General features: G+C 41.7%; 1 protein-coding gene across 2 annotated transcripts in view; it reads left to right on the top strand.

The window, feature by feature from the left end:
• Positions 1-17,023, top strand: part of LOC135524187 (solute carrier family 45 member 3-like) — a 49,079-nt gene that overhangs the window by 26,926 nt on the left and 5,130 nt on the right. For both annotated transcript variants that reach the window (XM_064951493.1, XM_064951494.1), the window contains exons 3-4: positions 8,358-9,191; positions 16,490-16,755. In XM_064951493.1, coding sequence (XP_064807565.1) covers positions 8,358-9,191; positions 16,490-16,755 — 1,100 coding nt within the window. The remainder of the gene's footprint in view (positions 1-8,357; positions 9,192-16,489; positions 16,756-17,023) is intronic.

Genomic DNA, 17,023 nt, shown 5'->3' with positions numbered 1-17,023 from the left:
GCACCTTTGGCAGCGATTACAGCCTTGAGTCTTCTTGGGTATGACGCTACAAGCTTGGCACACCTGTATTTGGGGAGTCTCTCCCATTCTCCTCTGCAGATCCTCTCAAGCTCTGTCAGGTTGGATGGGGAGCTTCACTGCACAGCTATTTTCAGGTCTCTCCAGAGATGTTCGATCGGGTTCAAGTCCGGGCTCTGGCTGGGCCACTCAAGGACATTCAGACTTGTCCCGAAGCCACTCCTGCGTTGTCTTGGCTGTGTGCTTAGGGTCGTTGTCCTGTTGGAAGGTGAACGATCACCCCAGTCTGAGGTTTTGAGCTCTCTGGAGCAGGTTTTCATCAAGGATCTCTCTGTACTTTGCTCCATTTTATTTCTCTCGATCCTGACTAGTCTCCCAGTCCGTCTGGCCACTCTACCATAAAGGCCTGATTGGAGGGGTGCTGCAGTGATGGTTGTTATTATTGAAGGTTCTCCAATCTCCACAGAGGTACTCACCTCCCTGACCAAGGCCCTTCTCCCCCTATTGCTCGTTTTGACCGGGCGGCCAGCTCTAGGAAGAGTCTTGGTGGTTCCAAACTTCTTCCATTTAAAAATGATGGAGGCCACTGTGTTCTTGCGGACTTTCAATGCTGCAGACATTTTTTTGTACCCTTCCCCAGATCTGTGCCTCGACACAATCCTGTCTCAGAGCTTTACGGACAATTCCTTCCACCTCGTGGCTTGGTTTTTGCTCTGACATGCACTGTTAACTATGGGACCTTATATAGACAGGTGTGTGCCTTTCCAAATCATGTCCAATCAATTGAATTTACCACAGGTGGACTCCAATCAAGTTGTAGAAACATCTCAAACATGATCAATGGAAACAGGATGCGCCTGAGCTCAATTTCGAGTCTCATAGCAAAGGAACTGAATACTTATGTAAATAAGGTATGTCTGCTATTTTTTCTATACATGTGGGAAAAAATGATAAAAACCTGTTTTTGCATTGTCATAATGGGGTATTGTGTTTAGATTGATGAGGGAAAAAATGTATTTGATCAATTTTAGAATAAGGCTGTAATGTAACAAAATGTGGAAAAGGGATACTTTCCGAATGCACTACGTGTAAAAAGCAGCATGGAGAGACGGAGAGCAGAGAGATTTGACTCAAGTAGCGAAGTAAACTATAAAAATTGACGTTACAAACAGTGTATCACATTTAACAAACCAAACATTCAAATACTGTTTTAGAAGGTAAAGTAAAAACTGATCCGTGCATCAATACCGTTATATTGTAAAACACAGTATATCGCCCAACTCTACATTTTAATATTTTTGGCTACTTTTTATTAAGTAAATACCTGCAGTCAACTTGTGCAATACGTTAGGAGATTAAGCAGATTGCATTCTTCATTTCACCTGTCCCATTATTTTACATGGTGTTTGTTTATAAATAGCACAACAGGGAAAAGTAGCCAGAAGTTGTATTGACAGGGTTTGTATTTTATATTGAATGTAAAACAGTGTTTTTTTGCTTCAATAGAGTGATCAGGGATGTGTTAGTATAGTTTTCCTTCACAGAAAATACATTAAGTGTGACACATTCGGCAGAAAAAAGTGCAACGCTAATTGGCTGGCAGCCACAGAAGTAAATGAGCTAACAATTAAAAAGCAAGGGCTTTTTTGCTAAATCGATACATGGCTATCATATTTCCAATGTTTATCATAAAAAGTGTTTTGCTTAAAGTTAATCTTGCATTTTACCAGGTGTCTGGCAACACTGAGAAAAGTAGCGGAGAAAAATAGCTACACCTCAGTCAGAGCGCTGTCTGCTGATAGAATGCCAGTTCATGTTCTCATCTCAGTGGAGAAGTGCAACCGAAGCATGAAATTAGTCGAATGCCGAGCAGAAATGACAATAACTAGCATTTTACATCTGCGTTTACAAAATCCAGCAAGATAATTTTTATGCGTTTTATATTTTTTTCCTGCGTGAAAAACGCAGAATTCTGCATGAACGCGACCCCTAAATTGAACTTGCTAATTCATCTAAGTAAGTGGCTGAATTAACAAGGTGACGGGGCATCATATTTTGCTAGCTTTCTGGATGAGTTATTTGTACAGCTGCCACTATCTTGAATTGCTTACGTTTTTCCGCCTCTCAGCCTGTCTGCTCCTCCCCAATCTTCTCAGAGCAGGCAGGCCCATTGCGACTCCAGACACATGCAGCTCCAGAGCCAGACAAGCATGCGTCCAAACTTTGTTAATTTGCACAATGTCTCTCATTCACATTCGCATGTAAATGTCCAAACTCACCAAAAATTACATTTGGTAGCTCCTACCTATATAGAGTATTTATAAATTTATGAGCTGGATTGCCTGTCTTTACAATTAGTTTATTTTTGTTTGCTCTCGTTAGCATACTTAGCTAGCAACCTCCATTGAAATATGCTATTACTTGTGCTCATTTTGTTAGCGTTCTGTTAATAGATGCCCAATTGGCTTTTTTTCTCATTTTTTTTGGCGACCCCTTGTCTGCTAAGCCGATAATACCGTATATCCAAGTATGAGAGAAGGACAATATGATGATAAGAAAATCTGGATACCGCCCAACCCTAGTAAGAGAGCACATTATGTTTGTAATGGGAATATTTATGGTGAATACAGTGTATATCAAGTTAAGAGTTATCAATGCAACGTTCTGTTTGTGCAAGGTTGTTGGTCGCCAGACTTGTTGTGAATTTTTCTCATATCAGTTGATAGTGTTTGATGTCAGACAGGGCCGAGGACACACTGATGATTTGTATTGGTGACAATCACTGTTTGATTCTGTAGCAATTGACAAAGTCACTGCCTGGTATTGTATGTGGTGTGGTTAGGTAAGGATAGCTTATATTAAGCAGTGTAAGGTTGTGTGTGAGTGAGAGTTCAAGCTGTACAAACTGGATTGTTACGATGGGCCTCCACAGCTCCTGTGGCAGCCAGGCAAATATGTGACTGAGGGTTGGACTTTAGTGATGCACTCTGTCTATCCGTCCGTCTGTCTATCTGACGCACAGTGTGCCCCTTCCTCTCTACTCAACATAACGGTGTCTTTTTTACCTCAAGAAATGTAAGACATTTTTTCCTGAGAACGACTACATTTATTTATTTAGTTGTGTAACAGTTTCACTATGTTGTTGTCAGATATCCATCCAGGTAGATTATCCCATACTTATACCATGCACTGTTGAACACTCGTTTCTGATTGGCATCCTAGAGCATGCATTATTTAAGTGATAATGCCAGCGAAGCCGGTGTTTGAAAGGTATATTGGCACGGATGTTGTTAGCAAACCGTGCTAATATATCCTCCAAACAGCGGTTTCAAGGGCATTATCACTTTTATGTAAAGGGTTACCAACATATTCAAAAAATGATTTACATATTCTCATTAAAAACATTATTTTTATTATTTTATTCATACTATTTCACCCTTCCACAAGATATAGTCCTGACGCAAATCTAGAGTTCCTACCCAAGCCGGCTGATTGTTCATTCTATCGGTTCGGTTGCCAGAGACACGACCCAGTCGTTCATTTTAAATGTTCCATTGCCATACTGGCTGACAACATTCTTATCCCTTGCATCCTAGCTAGCCAACTACGGCTAACTTATTATTATTTATTTTTTTCACCTTTATTTAACCAGGTAGGCAAGTTGAGAACAAGTTCTCATTTACAATTGCGACCTGGCCAAGATAAAGCAAAGCATTTCGACACATACAACGACACAGAGTTACACATGGAGTAAAACAAACATACAGAGTAAACATGCAAAGTAAATACAATATAGCAAGTAAAACACTGGAATGGTAGATTTGCAATGGAAGAATGTGCAAAGTAGAAATAAAAATAATGGGGTGCAAAGGAGCAAAATAAATAAATAAAATTAAATACAGTAGGGAATGAGGTAGTTGTTTGGGCTAAAATATAGGTGGGCTATGTACAGGTGCAGTAATCTTGTGAGCTGCTCTGACAGTTGGTGCTTAAAGCTAGTGAGGGAGATAAGTGTTTCCAGTTTCAGAGATTTCTGTAGTTCGTTCCAGTCATTGGCAGCAGAGAACTGGAAGGAGAGGCGGCCAAAGAAAGAATTTGTTTTGGGGGTGACTAGAGAGATATACCTGCTGGAACGTGTGCTACAGGTGGGTGATGCTATGGTGACCAGCGAGCTGAGATAAGAGCGGACTTTACCTAGCAGGGTCTTGTAGATGACATGGAGCCAGTGGGTTTGATGAGGAGTATGAAGCAATGGCCAGCCAACGAGAGCGTACAGATCGCAATGGTGGGTAGTATATGGGGCTTTGGTGACAAAACGGATGGCACTGTGATAGACTGCATCCAATTTGTTGAGTAGGGTATTGGAGGCTATTTTGTAAATGACATCGCCGAAGTCGATGATTGGTAGGATGGTCAGTTTTACAAGGGTATGTTTGGCAGCATGAGTGAAGGATGCTTTGTTGCGAAATAGGAAGCCAATTCTAGATTTAACTTTGATTGGAGATGTTTGATGTGGGTCTGGAAGGAGAGTTTTAGTCTAACCAGACACCTAGGTATTTGTAGTTGTCCACGTATTCTAAGTCAGAGCCGTCCAGAGTAATGATGTTGGACAGGCGGGCAGGTGCAGGCAGCGATCGTTTGAAGAGCATGCATTTAGTTTTACTTGTATTTAAGAGCAATTGGAGGCCAGGGAAGGAGAGTTGTATGGCATTGAAGCTTGCCTGGAGGGTTGTTAACACAGTGTCCAAAGAAGGGCCAAAAGTATACAGAATGGTGTCGTCTGCGTAGAGGTGGATCAGAGACTCACCAGCAACTTACAGTCACGTCAAACAGTGAGCCAGAATAACAACAAAGTAGCTGCATTTGCATTTGTTTAAGCTGTTTTCTAGTGCTATTTATTTGGATACATTCATAACAATGAGCGAATGATGCACGATTTCGCCTGGCATAGAACATGTTCTCTCTCGTCAGGACATTGTTCAGAGGAGCTAGCCAACAACACCGCTAACACAATCACTTCAAACTGAAGCTGGAAAGACTGCAAACTAGCTGCACTTCGTTTATTTTTTACCAGTTTTCCATAGATTCTTCTTTGTATATATCCATAAAAATAATGCTAATTCACGATTTGGACAGGCTAAGAAAAGCTGCCTCCCGACACATTCATTTCCATGCGACCGTTGGAGATCGAATTTGAATATTGAAACAAGGTTGCAAATGTCGGAGAGACAGATAGCAAGGTTTATACAAATCTCCCCTGTTGAAAACTAAATGTTAGCCTAAAAGAAATGTGAGATAATATATTGATGCTTTGTGGAGATTAAGTTTATAAATTGCCTGGTTAGGCTGATGAGACAGTGGTTTGTGCAGTCAGATGGAACAGAGTAAATCGGAATTTTAACTCATAGATTTAGCTGGTGATTAACTTCTGGAATAGACACCGTCTTTAACCAATCAGCATTCAAGATTAGACCCACCCGTTGTATAATTCCTTATAACGCACCATATAGTTTAATCTTACATGTTCTATGTTTGAGCTGCTTTTGAAAAAAAAAAATCTAATTGAAAACATTATTGGCATTATTTAATTTGATTTTCACAATAGCAAGCTAGGACTGATGGTTTGGTTAGCTAAACAAGCAAGTATGTTTGTTTGGTTACAAAGGCAGCTACTGTACAGTTGAAGTTGGAAGTTTAAATATAATTAGGTTGGAGTCATTAAAACTCGTTTTTCAACCACTCCACACATTTCTTGTTAACAAATTATAGTCTTGTCAAGCCGGTTAGGACATGTACTTTGTGCATGACACAAGTAATTTTTCCATCAATTGTTTACAGACAGATTATTTTACTTAAAATTCACTGTATCACAATTCCAGTGGGTCAGAAGTTTACATACACTAAGTTGACTGTGCCTTTAAACAGCTTGGAAAATTCCAGAACATGATGTCATGGCTTTAGAAGCTTCTGAAATGCTAATTGACATCATTTGAGTCAATTGGAGGTGTACCTGTGGATGTATTTCAAGGCCCACCTTCAAACTCAGTCCCTCTTTTTTTGACATCATGGGAAAATCAAAATAAGTCAGCCAAGACCTCAGGAAAAAAATTGTAGACCTCCACAAGTCTGGTTCATCCTTGGGAGCAATTTCCAAACACCTGAAGGTACCACGGTTCATCTGTACAAACAATAGTACGCAAGTATAAACACCATGGGACCACGCAGCCATCATACAGCTCAGGAAAGAGACGTATTCTGTCTCCTAGAGATGAACGTACTTTGGTGCGGAAAGTGCAAATCAATCCCAGAACAACAGGAAAGGACCTTGTGAAGATGCTGGAGGAAACAGGGACAAAAGTATCTATATCCACAGTAAAACGAGTCCTATAGCGACATAACCTGAAAGGCCGCTCAGCAAGGAAGAAGGCACTGCTCCAAAACAACAATAAAAAAGCCATTCTACGGTTTGCAATTGCACATGGGGACAAAGATTGTACTTTTTGGAGAAATGTCCTCTGGTCTGATGAAACAAAAATAGAACTGTTTGGCCATAATGACCATTGTTATGTTTGAAGGAAAAAGGGGGAGGCTTGCAGGCCGAAGAACACCATCCCAACCGTGAAGCACGGGGGGTGGCAGCATCATGTTGTGGGGGTGCATTGCTGCAGGAGGGACTGGTGCACTTCACAAAATAGATGGCCTCATGAGGAAGGGAAATTATGTGGATATATTGAAGCAACACCCCAAGACATAAGTCAGGAAGTTAAAGCTTGGTCGCAAATGGGTCTTTCAAATGGACAATGACCCCAAACATACTTCCAAAGTTGGGGCAAAATGGCTTAAGGACAACAAAGTCAAGGTATTGGAGTGGCCATCACAAAGCCCTGACCTCAATCCTATAAAACATTTGTGGGCAGAACTTAAAAGGCGTGTGCGAGCAAGGATGCCTACAAACCTGACTCAGTTTCACCAGCTCTGTCAGGAGGAATGTGCCAAAATTCACCCAACTTATTGTGGGAAGTTTGTGGAAGGCTACCCAAAACGTTTGACCCAAGTTAAACAATTTAAAGGCAATGCTACCAAATACTAATTGAGTGTATATAAACTTCTGACCTACTGGGAATGTGATGAAATAAATAAAAGCTGAAATAAATCATTCTCTCTACTATTATTCTTACATTTCACATTCTTAAATAAAGTGGTGATCCTAACTGACCTAAAACAAGGAATTTTTACAAGGATTAAATGTCAGGAATTGTGAAAAACTGAGTTTAAATGTATTTGGCCAAGGTGTATGTAAGCTTCTGTCTTCAAATGTAGCTATCTAGTAAACTTGCTAGCCACTTCAATGGAGGTTGAGCACATACCTTCTTGCAAATGAACACATTTCTAGCCATGGTATAAAAGGGATAATCATCTCTGGGAAATAATGCAACTCCGTGGAAGGTTAGTCCACTCGGCTAGCACATCATAGAACACACCTTCCACGTCGTTAATTATTTTCCATAGATCGTTGATTATCCCTTACATAAAAGGTCATTGTCTGGGAATGGAAAAATGGAATGTACCTATTCATACAGTACTCCAGTCTACACACATATTTGATCAGAATGACCCTCATGGCATCCCTCATGTGGATCCAATTAATGTTAGATTTTTCATCTCTATGGAATTTTAAACCATATTTTCAAAACAAGCCTCCCAATGCATGCTCCCATTGTGAAACCAGAGGCATACATCTGGCCATTGTGGGGAATGTAAGTTGAATGTAAGTTGTGTTGCTCCACAAGCATCCTTGTGGGTGTTTTAATTAGCCCAATCCAGCAGTGGGGAAGAGAGGGAGGCTTATGGTGGGTTAGCTTGGGGCACAGAACCATCTGTAGGCAGCCTTCACTAGCACTCAGAGAGATGGATGGAACAGTGATGGGGCCAGTGGGCCACAGACCCCTGGAGATCCTGCCTCCAAGCCCTAGCAGCATGGGGAAGGTAGTACACTGGAAGATACCAGACAACATCAGATGCAGCCAGGACATTTGTTGGATTAGAGTTCACAGGGGAAATGTTGTGGAAAAGCTCAAATCCAATAGCTATTATGTTGGCCTATAACTCACACAATTGTTCTTGAAGGGAATTTCAATCAGTGTTTACCTATTTAACTATTTTATGTGTTTGTGACTATTGCTTTGATACTGATAACTAAACTAACTGGTTTTACACACCAACCTAGAAACCCTTTGACTTTGTAACTGACAACCAATGAATCAACATCACTCCTATCTCTATCTGTCTATCTATCTCTCTCTTTCTCTCTCTCTTTCTCTCTCTCTCTCCTCCCCCAGGGATCGGCCCAGTGTTCGGTCTCATCTTCATCCCTGTTATTGGCTCAGCCAGTGACCACTGCAACAGCAGCTATGGCCGCCGTCGGCCCTTCATCTGGCTGCTGTCCCTGGGTGTCCTCTTAGCCCTCCTCATCATCCCCCATGCCGACCTGCTGGCTGCCTACTTCACCTGGGGCGGACGCACCCTAGAAGTGGCCTTCCTCATCCTCGGTGTGGGCCTGCTTGACTTCTGTGGCCAGGTGTGCTTCACGCCACTAGAGGCGCTCCTCTCGGACCTGTACCGCGACGAGGAGGACTGCAACCAGGCCTTCGCCATGTTCTCCTTTATGGTTAGCCTCGGAGGCTGCGTGGGCTACCTACTGCCTGCGCTGGACTGGAGCCGGGGCCTGCTGTCCGTCTACCTGGGCGGCCAGGCAGAGTGCCTCTTCTTCATGCTCATCCTCATCTTCGTGATCAGCGTGCTGATCACCATGAAGGTGTCGGAGGAGCCACCGTGTGCTGGTGTGGCGGCCCTGGAGCCAGTTCCTCTCCTGGAGGCGGGCCGCTGCGGCATTCCACGCTCCTGCTGCTACCTGCTCAAATGCAAACTGCGGCTGCTCAAGTCGGGCCCGCTGCTGTGCCTGCTGAGGACGTTCTGGTCCATGACGCCAGCCATCTACCGCAGCTACTGCCACGTGCCCCAGGTAATGAGGCAGCTGTGCGTGGCCCAGCTCTGCAGCTGGATGGCCGTCATGTCCTTTATGCTCTTCTACACAGACTTTGTGGGGGAGGGGCTGTACGAGGGCGTGCCCAGTGCCGCTCCCGGAACCGCCTCCAGGCAGCGCTACGACGACGGTGAGTTGTCTTTCTTCTCTGTGGATATACTGTGTGATCTATCACTTACTTTGGCGGATTGCCTCTTCATCTCTCATGTAGACAATATTTGATATTATCACATACATACTTTGGCTGGGCAAGCTCTGCCTCGTTATATCATTGATCTTTGATGTATTAACAATCAGAGAACCCAAAGTTCTCAAAAGGCCACATCCAATAGAGTGATTTTGTATAGAGAAAGTTAGAATCCTCCCCCAACCTACTAGTGACGCCTCAAAGTGCAGACAGCCCCAGTCCAGTTCACCCTGCCACTCCTGTCCTCAGTCCGCACCTTCACCACCACCACCTGGCCACTCAGCTGCTTTGCCGGCTTGGACAGCTCCCTCCGCCACAGCTGGGCCGGATGCATGCACATTCCAATGGCACAGGTGGGAGGTAGTCAGGCAGAGGAGCAAGCTTCGGTGTTGCCATAATATTACCTAGAGTTTCCAGTCACTGTACCGTTCTCCCTGGTAATAAAGTGTGCATTAAGAGTCATTAAGAGTCTGGTTCCTAATCCCCTAGAATATTGCATAGCTTTATTGGATGAGGAGAAGATGATCAGTGTAAAAGAAGACCTTCAAACTTCAAACTGCGTTGAATCTGACTGACATAATACCCCAGACCCAGCAGAAAAACAGAGATAAGGGAGACAAAGTGAGAGAAAAACTAATGGTGAGAGGGACAAAAGGAAACCTTCTTCTCCCACACTGAGAAGTTTCCCAGGTCTGTAGTGGAGCTCTGCAAGGCTTCCTGCTTCTCCCCCACCCTCATCCCTCCCTCCCTCCCTCCCACCCACCCCCATCCCTCCCTCCCATGCCTGCAGGACAAGGAGGAATGTCACACTCACAGTGCATTAATGTCAAACAATCAGTGTACAAAGAGCATGTTCATTCAGGTACAGGGCAGAGGCCAAGCACAAAAGTCTGAAGCCTGACATATTTATTTAAGTTATTTTAATTTTATTTATTGTATTTAAACTTTATTTAACTAGTCAAGTCAGTTAAGAACAAATTCTTATTTACAATGACGGCCTAGCAAAAGGCCTCCTGTGGGGGCGGGGTCTGGGATTAAAAATATAAATAAAGTATGCCGGGGTGGGAGGGTAGACGAGTGGTTAGAGCGTTGGACTAGTAACCGAAAGGTTGCAAGTTCAAATCCCCGAGCTGACAAGGTACAAATCTGTCGTTTGCCCCTGAACAGGCCGTTTAACCCACTGTTCCTAGGCCGTCATTGAAAATAAGAATTTGTTCTTAACTGACTTGCCTGGTTAAATAAAGGTAAAAACAAAAAATCCTTATATTAAGGTCATGTGGTGACAACTAGCACTGAACAACATGTTTTTTGGCAGCAGTCAACCCAGCCAGCCAAACTTTTAGCTGTTTCTCATTCAGCTGCATACCTGTGTCATTGTTAAGCAACAGCGTAATTGGTTCAAGGGGTACAGTTTTATCAACCATGTCAGAGAGGATATACGACACTTTCCTCAAACTCATAAACCTCAGGACAATCCCATATCATATGTTTGTATGTACCAAGTGTATGGAGGTTACATAGGTCACAGTATGGGTCTGTTTTGCATGAAATCTTACAAGTGGTGTCCAGTACGATCTATGACAAAGTTTCAAATGAATTAATTGATGGTTTGGGTTCTTTGATAAGTGAAATATATTCTCCCAGACATTCTCCCAATCAATAGCCTCATCATCGACTACCAAATCATCTACCCATGCTTTAACCATTGAGAGGTCTTTCTGCTTTAATTGTTGTAAGATGAGAAGAAATAGCAGACACAAAACCTCTGGACTGGAATGTAAAAATCCACTCTAACACCGGGTGCCTTCCCCACACCCCATGGAACCCCACAGGCACATGGCGCTGACTGTAGTCTTAAGAATATAGAAAGAATGACGACCCTTGCAAATCAAAACGAAGACAAAGTTCCTGAAAACAAAGAAGACCCTTTGAGTTGCCTAGTTAAATAAAGGTCAAATAAATCCAAATATATCCCCTAGATTATTGACCCCTTTTGCAGACCAGGCTCTAGACTCTAACGGTTTATTCCTGGAAGTGATCGCCTTGTTATGCCATAGAGGGGTATGGAGATGCCATTTCCAGGAAACACCTACACACTTCTCAACCTTGCTAAAATTCTCTATTGTGTTAGAAATGATAGGACCAAAATACAGCATGCATTTCCTATTAGATATGCCAGACAATAACACATCCTGCAATCTAGTAGGTGAAACAAGTTCTTCCTCAATAGTTCTCCAAGAGACTGATGTAGGCTGATGAAGATTGGTGGTAAATACAAACATTTGCTAATGCAAGTCCACCAATTACACTTCTGTCGTTGTAACACCTCAAACCTAATATTTGGATATTTGCCATTCCAAAGGTATGTATGTATGTATGTATGTATGTATGTATGTATGTATGTATGTATGTATGTATGTATGTATGTATGTATGTATGTATGTATGTATGTATGTATGTATGTATGTATATGTTTATCAATCATTCCCCAATAGCCTACTGGTGGAGGGAGTGGGATCATCATGCTCGGTAAACTAATACGTGTCAACACATTAATCTTTATGGAAGCGATCCTAATTTGTAAAGAAGCAGGCAACTTCTCCCAAACTGTTAAATCTCGTTCAACCTCCTTGTAAATTCTCTCATAATTACACTTCACCAGACCATGCAGAGATGTCTCTACGCATATTCTGACTATTCATTTAAGCATGGGCAAATGCCAGTATCAGCCATATGTTTAGGCTACTACATGATACTCAAATTTTCCCTATACCCACCATGATGTTGCTACAACCTAGCCTTTAAATTAAAGTTTAAAAAGTAGGTGCACACAGATCGAGTGAAGTGACACATTCAATACTGCCTTGCACACTCTTGCCTGCATCTAGCTGATATAGGGTGTAATCATTAGTTCAACAGTTGCAAACAAGAGTTTCTATTGTACAAATTCAGGTATTTTTATCCCGTTTCGTTTGCTTCCGTTCAATAAATGTTTTTGCACAGAATCGATGGAATGAATACACCTCTGATCACGCGCAAACACAGTTCGCTTTCTTAGCAACCACATTGTATTCCTTCTCGCATCTATGCCCTTTCCTCCTCTCACCTTTTCCCTTCGTTTGTGGACTTCAATGAACAACACATCAGCTGTATGTGACCAGGCGAAAAAACCTTTCTAAGCCAAACCATATCAAAACCACTGCACACAGCCAACATCGTTGTCCCCATATTAGTTATAGTAATGTCAACGTAGTCAACGTAATCAACGTAGCTAATACAATCATGCAGTAACATTAGTGCATAGTCAGTAAGCAATTTAGCAGTTCACCGTCAGGCCTTGGTTGAAATAAATGTATAAAACCAAAAGTCCCCTTGACTTGGAAGAGTTCCAGTGTTGTGTTGGATAGTCATAACCTGTTCAACTTTTGTCTTTCTCTCTCTTTGAGTCAACTACTCACCACATTTTAGCTGTAGCTAATGATTTCAGTAATATATTAATTCTCTGACAACATGACAGTTCATGCTCCAAGAGTTCCGATAGGTTGGAGGACGTCCTCCGGAAGTTGTCATAATTACTGTGTAAGTCTTTGGAAGGGGGTGAGATCCAGGAAGGGACCAAAATCCTCCTTTATTGAAGTCAATGTACCAAGAGGAGGACTGAAGCTAGCTATCCTCCGGCTACACCATGGTGCTATCTTACATGGTGATGTTGCGGCTACTTTGTAGACCTTCATTGCAAAGCGGTGTGTTTTAATAAATGATTTGGTAACGTGAATATATTTTGTATAGTTGTATCTGAAAAGTATATTTTTAAATGTTTTAAACATTTTATTTTTATGAAATTCAATGAGAAGGAGGGTCCTCCCCTTCCTCCTCTGAAGAGCCTCCACCAGTGTCAGCTATTGATAAGAGCTAAATTAGTAAATCTGTTTGGAGAAAGGGATTGTAAATACATTTAGCAATTGTTTTAGATTATTTTTCCTTATGATCCCTGAGAACGAATGTGAAACCAGTCATATGGAAGCAAACTGAAAATCAAATCAACAGGTCATGTATTATGGCCTCTACTCCACAGTGAAGTAAGCTATAAATAGCTGTGCCATTGTTCAGAATTTTAATTGTATGCCCTCATAATTTGCCGGGATGAAATTTGGAGACCCAAGCTATAGACTTCTGTAGTGCCAAACCTGCCGAGTTGATTTATGTGCTTTAGAATGTTCAATTATATGCCTGGGCTTTTCTCAGTTTTATCTTACAATTTGTATCATGTTAAATATTAACCACTATCGGGAGCCACCGCCGTAACCACATTTCATCCACAGCTTTTATGCGGGTAAAGTCATACCGTAAAATAAAAATACAACACAGCTGTGATGGAAACAGGAAGTCTCTGTAAAATGTTATAGATGCCAACAGATAATTTGTTCATTCAACATTATTAGGCTACAGATTTAAATCAATTGTGATGAATTTCTCAGGGTGGTGAAAGGGCACGGTGATGAGCTTGATGCTGCTTTCCAATAAATATCTAGGGTCTTATTCTGGTGACATGATGAACAATGATTGACTGCCGTTTGACAAATATAAATATCCAGAATAATATCCATAATAATCTCATCAAGTAGACTAGCGTACCTGCACAGACTACCTGCACTGTATCTGTGAGCTGTTGGCTAGAGAGCAAGTGCCAAGACCAGAGTAGGCATATGTTATTTAGTGAAACATTTTTATGTAACAAGTTTAAAATGCTTTGAACTTTCGATTTTTAGTCATGGTTTATTGGCCATATACCACAAACCCCTAAAATGGCTTATTGCTGTTATAAACTAGTTACCAACGTAATTAGAGCAGTAAAAATAAATGTTTTGTCATACCCGTGGTATACAGTCTGATATACCACGGCTGTCAGCCAATCAGCATTCAGTGCTCGAACCACCCAATTTATAATACAAAGCAAGCTCCAAAAGTATTGGGACCAATGTTCCCTCTCAGATGCGTGTGTGCGCAGTAGCCCCGAGACTACCGTGCTGAAGAAATACAGTATCAGCACATGGAGAGAAGCAGGAGATTGAACTTCACTCAACTTTCTAGAGTTTTCCAAGTTAGTTAACACTATCAAAGTTTCTCTTTACTGTGGCAATTGTGATGGAATCAACACAATATGAACCACTTTCAATGTACCATACTGAAACAAAATGAACTATGCAAGACTTAGTATGCAAAACTAGCTATACAATATATTTTGTTATAGGCAGAACACATTGGAGTAGGATTCTATTGCATTTGCACACAACTTAGCCCATACTCTACACAGATCGGTGCAGCATAACCAATCAGAGCTGCAGTAGGCTTATATGCAAATAGACCATTGCCATATATGGATCTGTGCCATTTACTTTGAAGTAGACTGTGATGGTAGGCCTACATTATGATCAATAGCCACAGTAGCTTGCTTGGCCACTGTTAAAACAGTAACTTAAAGAGGGTACTGCCTCAGTGTTCACAGTAAACGCGCACTGGAAGTTGCACAGAAATTTCACAATGTTCAAGTTTGCGCTCAACAGACCTGAAATTGGCTCACGGCCGCATTTTTTTTTTGAGAGAACATTGATTAGGACATTGACACATTTCTGTTGTTTTGGCTCTGTACTCCAGCACTTTGGATTTGAAATTAAACATGACTATGAGGTTAAAGTGCAGACTGTCAGCTTTAATTACAGCACTTTTTGTACATAGACCCCCCATTTTAGGGAACCAAAAGTATTGGTCAAAATGTACTTATGTGTATAAAGTAGTAAAAGTTTCTTATTTGGTTCCTTATTCCTAGCACACAATGGCTACATTAAGCTTGTGACTGGATGCATTAGCTTTTTTTTTGTGTGTGTGTGTTTCAGATTATTTTGTGCCCAATAGAAAATAATGGTAAATAATGTATTGTGTCATTTTGGAGTCACTGTTATTGTAAATAAGAATAGAATATGTTTCTAAACACTTCTACATTAATGTGGATGCTATTGTGATTACGGATAATCCTGAATGAACCGTGAATAATGATGAGTGAGAAAGTTACAGACGCACAAATATCCTACCCCCAAGACAACCTCTCACCAGTACTATAACCGGGGAGGCTAGCATTTTTGGGGGGAAGGGGGTTTGATATTTATGCAGGTTAGTTCTGAAGGATTCGTTGTCATAGACATTAACCTGGCTAAAAGTTGAGACACTTTCGTGGGACAGGTTATCCCAAGTTGAACTCAGAGTTGACCAAAGTTAACTAACTCCTCAACCCTGATTCGTAGATTAGGGCTCTTATCTGTTCCGTGTGCTGATCAAATCAAATTTTATTTGTCACATACACATGGTTAGCAGATGTTAATGCGAGTGTAGCGAAATGCTTGTGCTTCTAGTTCCGACAATGCAGTAATAACCAACGAGTAATCTAACCTAACAAATTCCACAACTACTACCTTATACACACAAGTGTAAAGGGATAAAGAATATGTACATAAAGATATAAGAATGAGTTATGGTACAGAACGGCATAGGCAAGATGCAGTAGATGGTATCGAGTACTGGCATGAGCAAACCGAGAATTTAAAACACATAAAGGTCCATTCATGCGCCACAGTAAAAGCAGTTTTAGGTTAATATGTGGTGAAGAGTTCTGTATCTTTAAACATGATTAAAGTATGTGTTGTTGAGATTGTGAAATGGAACACCCCCCACTAATAGCTTAAATCATAAAGCCACCTTCCGGAGACACCTGAAACCCCACCTCTTCAAGGAATACCTAGGATAGGATAAGTAATCCTTCTCACCCCCCCCCCCCCCCCTTAATGATTTAGATGCACTATTGTAAAGTGGCTGTTCCACTGGATGTCAGAAGGTGAATTCACCAATTTGTAAGTCGCTCTGGATAAGAGCGTCTGCTAAATGACTTAAATGTAAATGTAAAGCCGGCTCCTACAGGGGTATTTTTTTAAAGTAAGTGTCCGGATGAGGTTACTGGTCGTATTTTGCATTTGCAACCACAACCTATTGTGGTGTTATAGAACCGTATGTTTGACCTTGTTCATTGGTTGTGTCTGTTTGTCTATGCATGAATCTAGGACGATTAGCTAGTTAACTAACTAGAATTATAATCATGTAGAATTATTGTACCCATAAATGTTAGGGACATAATTGATATTACATAATCTTGTATCTTAATTTGTTACCACAAATTCAATTCTGTCTTGCAGGCATCCGTATGGGCAGCCTGGGCCTGTTCCTGCAGTGTGCTACCTCTACTGTCTTCTCCCTGCTCATGAGCCGACTGGTCCGCCATTTTGGCTCGCGCCGGGTCTACCTGAGCAGCATGGTGAGCTTCACTATCTCTGCCCTGGTCATCTGTATGTCCAAGAGTGTGGTCCTGGTCACCGTGATGTCGGCTCTGACCGGCTTTGCCTATGCCACGCTGCAGACGCTGCCATACACCCTCACCTGCCACTACCACAAGGAAATGGAGGTAAGGACAGAAAGGCACACATACATACAGTACTCTGTGGTCCCTGTACTTCCTGAGCGTAGTGTACATATGAAATCATATTTTAACTGTGATACAATTCTGTTGACTCCTTTAGATGTCGTAGGAGTCAACAGCCATTTATCAGGGCTGAGTAAACAGCCATGTATGTTCCAATACAAACAAACGCTCACATCATGGTCATAGTCATATCATTTTTCTCCCTCCCTCCGTACACATACCCAGTCCAGCCCTACGCAAACAAACTCCC

Source organism: Oncorhynchus masou, chromosome 31 (genome assembly GCF_036934945.1).
Source record: "Oncorhynchus masou masou isolate Uvic2021 chromosome 31, UVic_Omas_1.1, whole genome shotgun sequence".
Taxonomy (NCBI): domain Eukaryota; kingdom Metazoa; phylum Chordata; class Actinopteri; order Salmoniformes; family Salmonidae; genus Oncorhynchus; species Oncorhynchus masou.
This window is presented reverse-complemented; position numbering and strand designations above follow the sequence as displayed.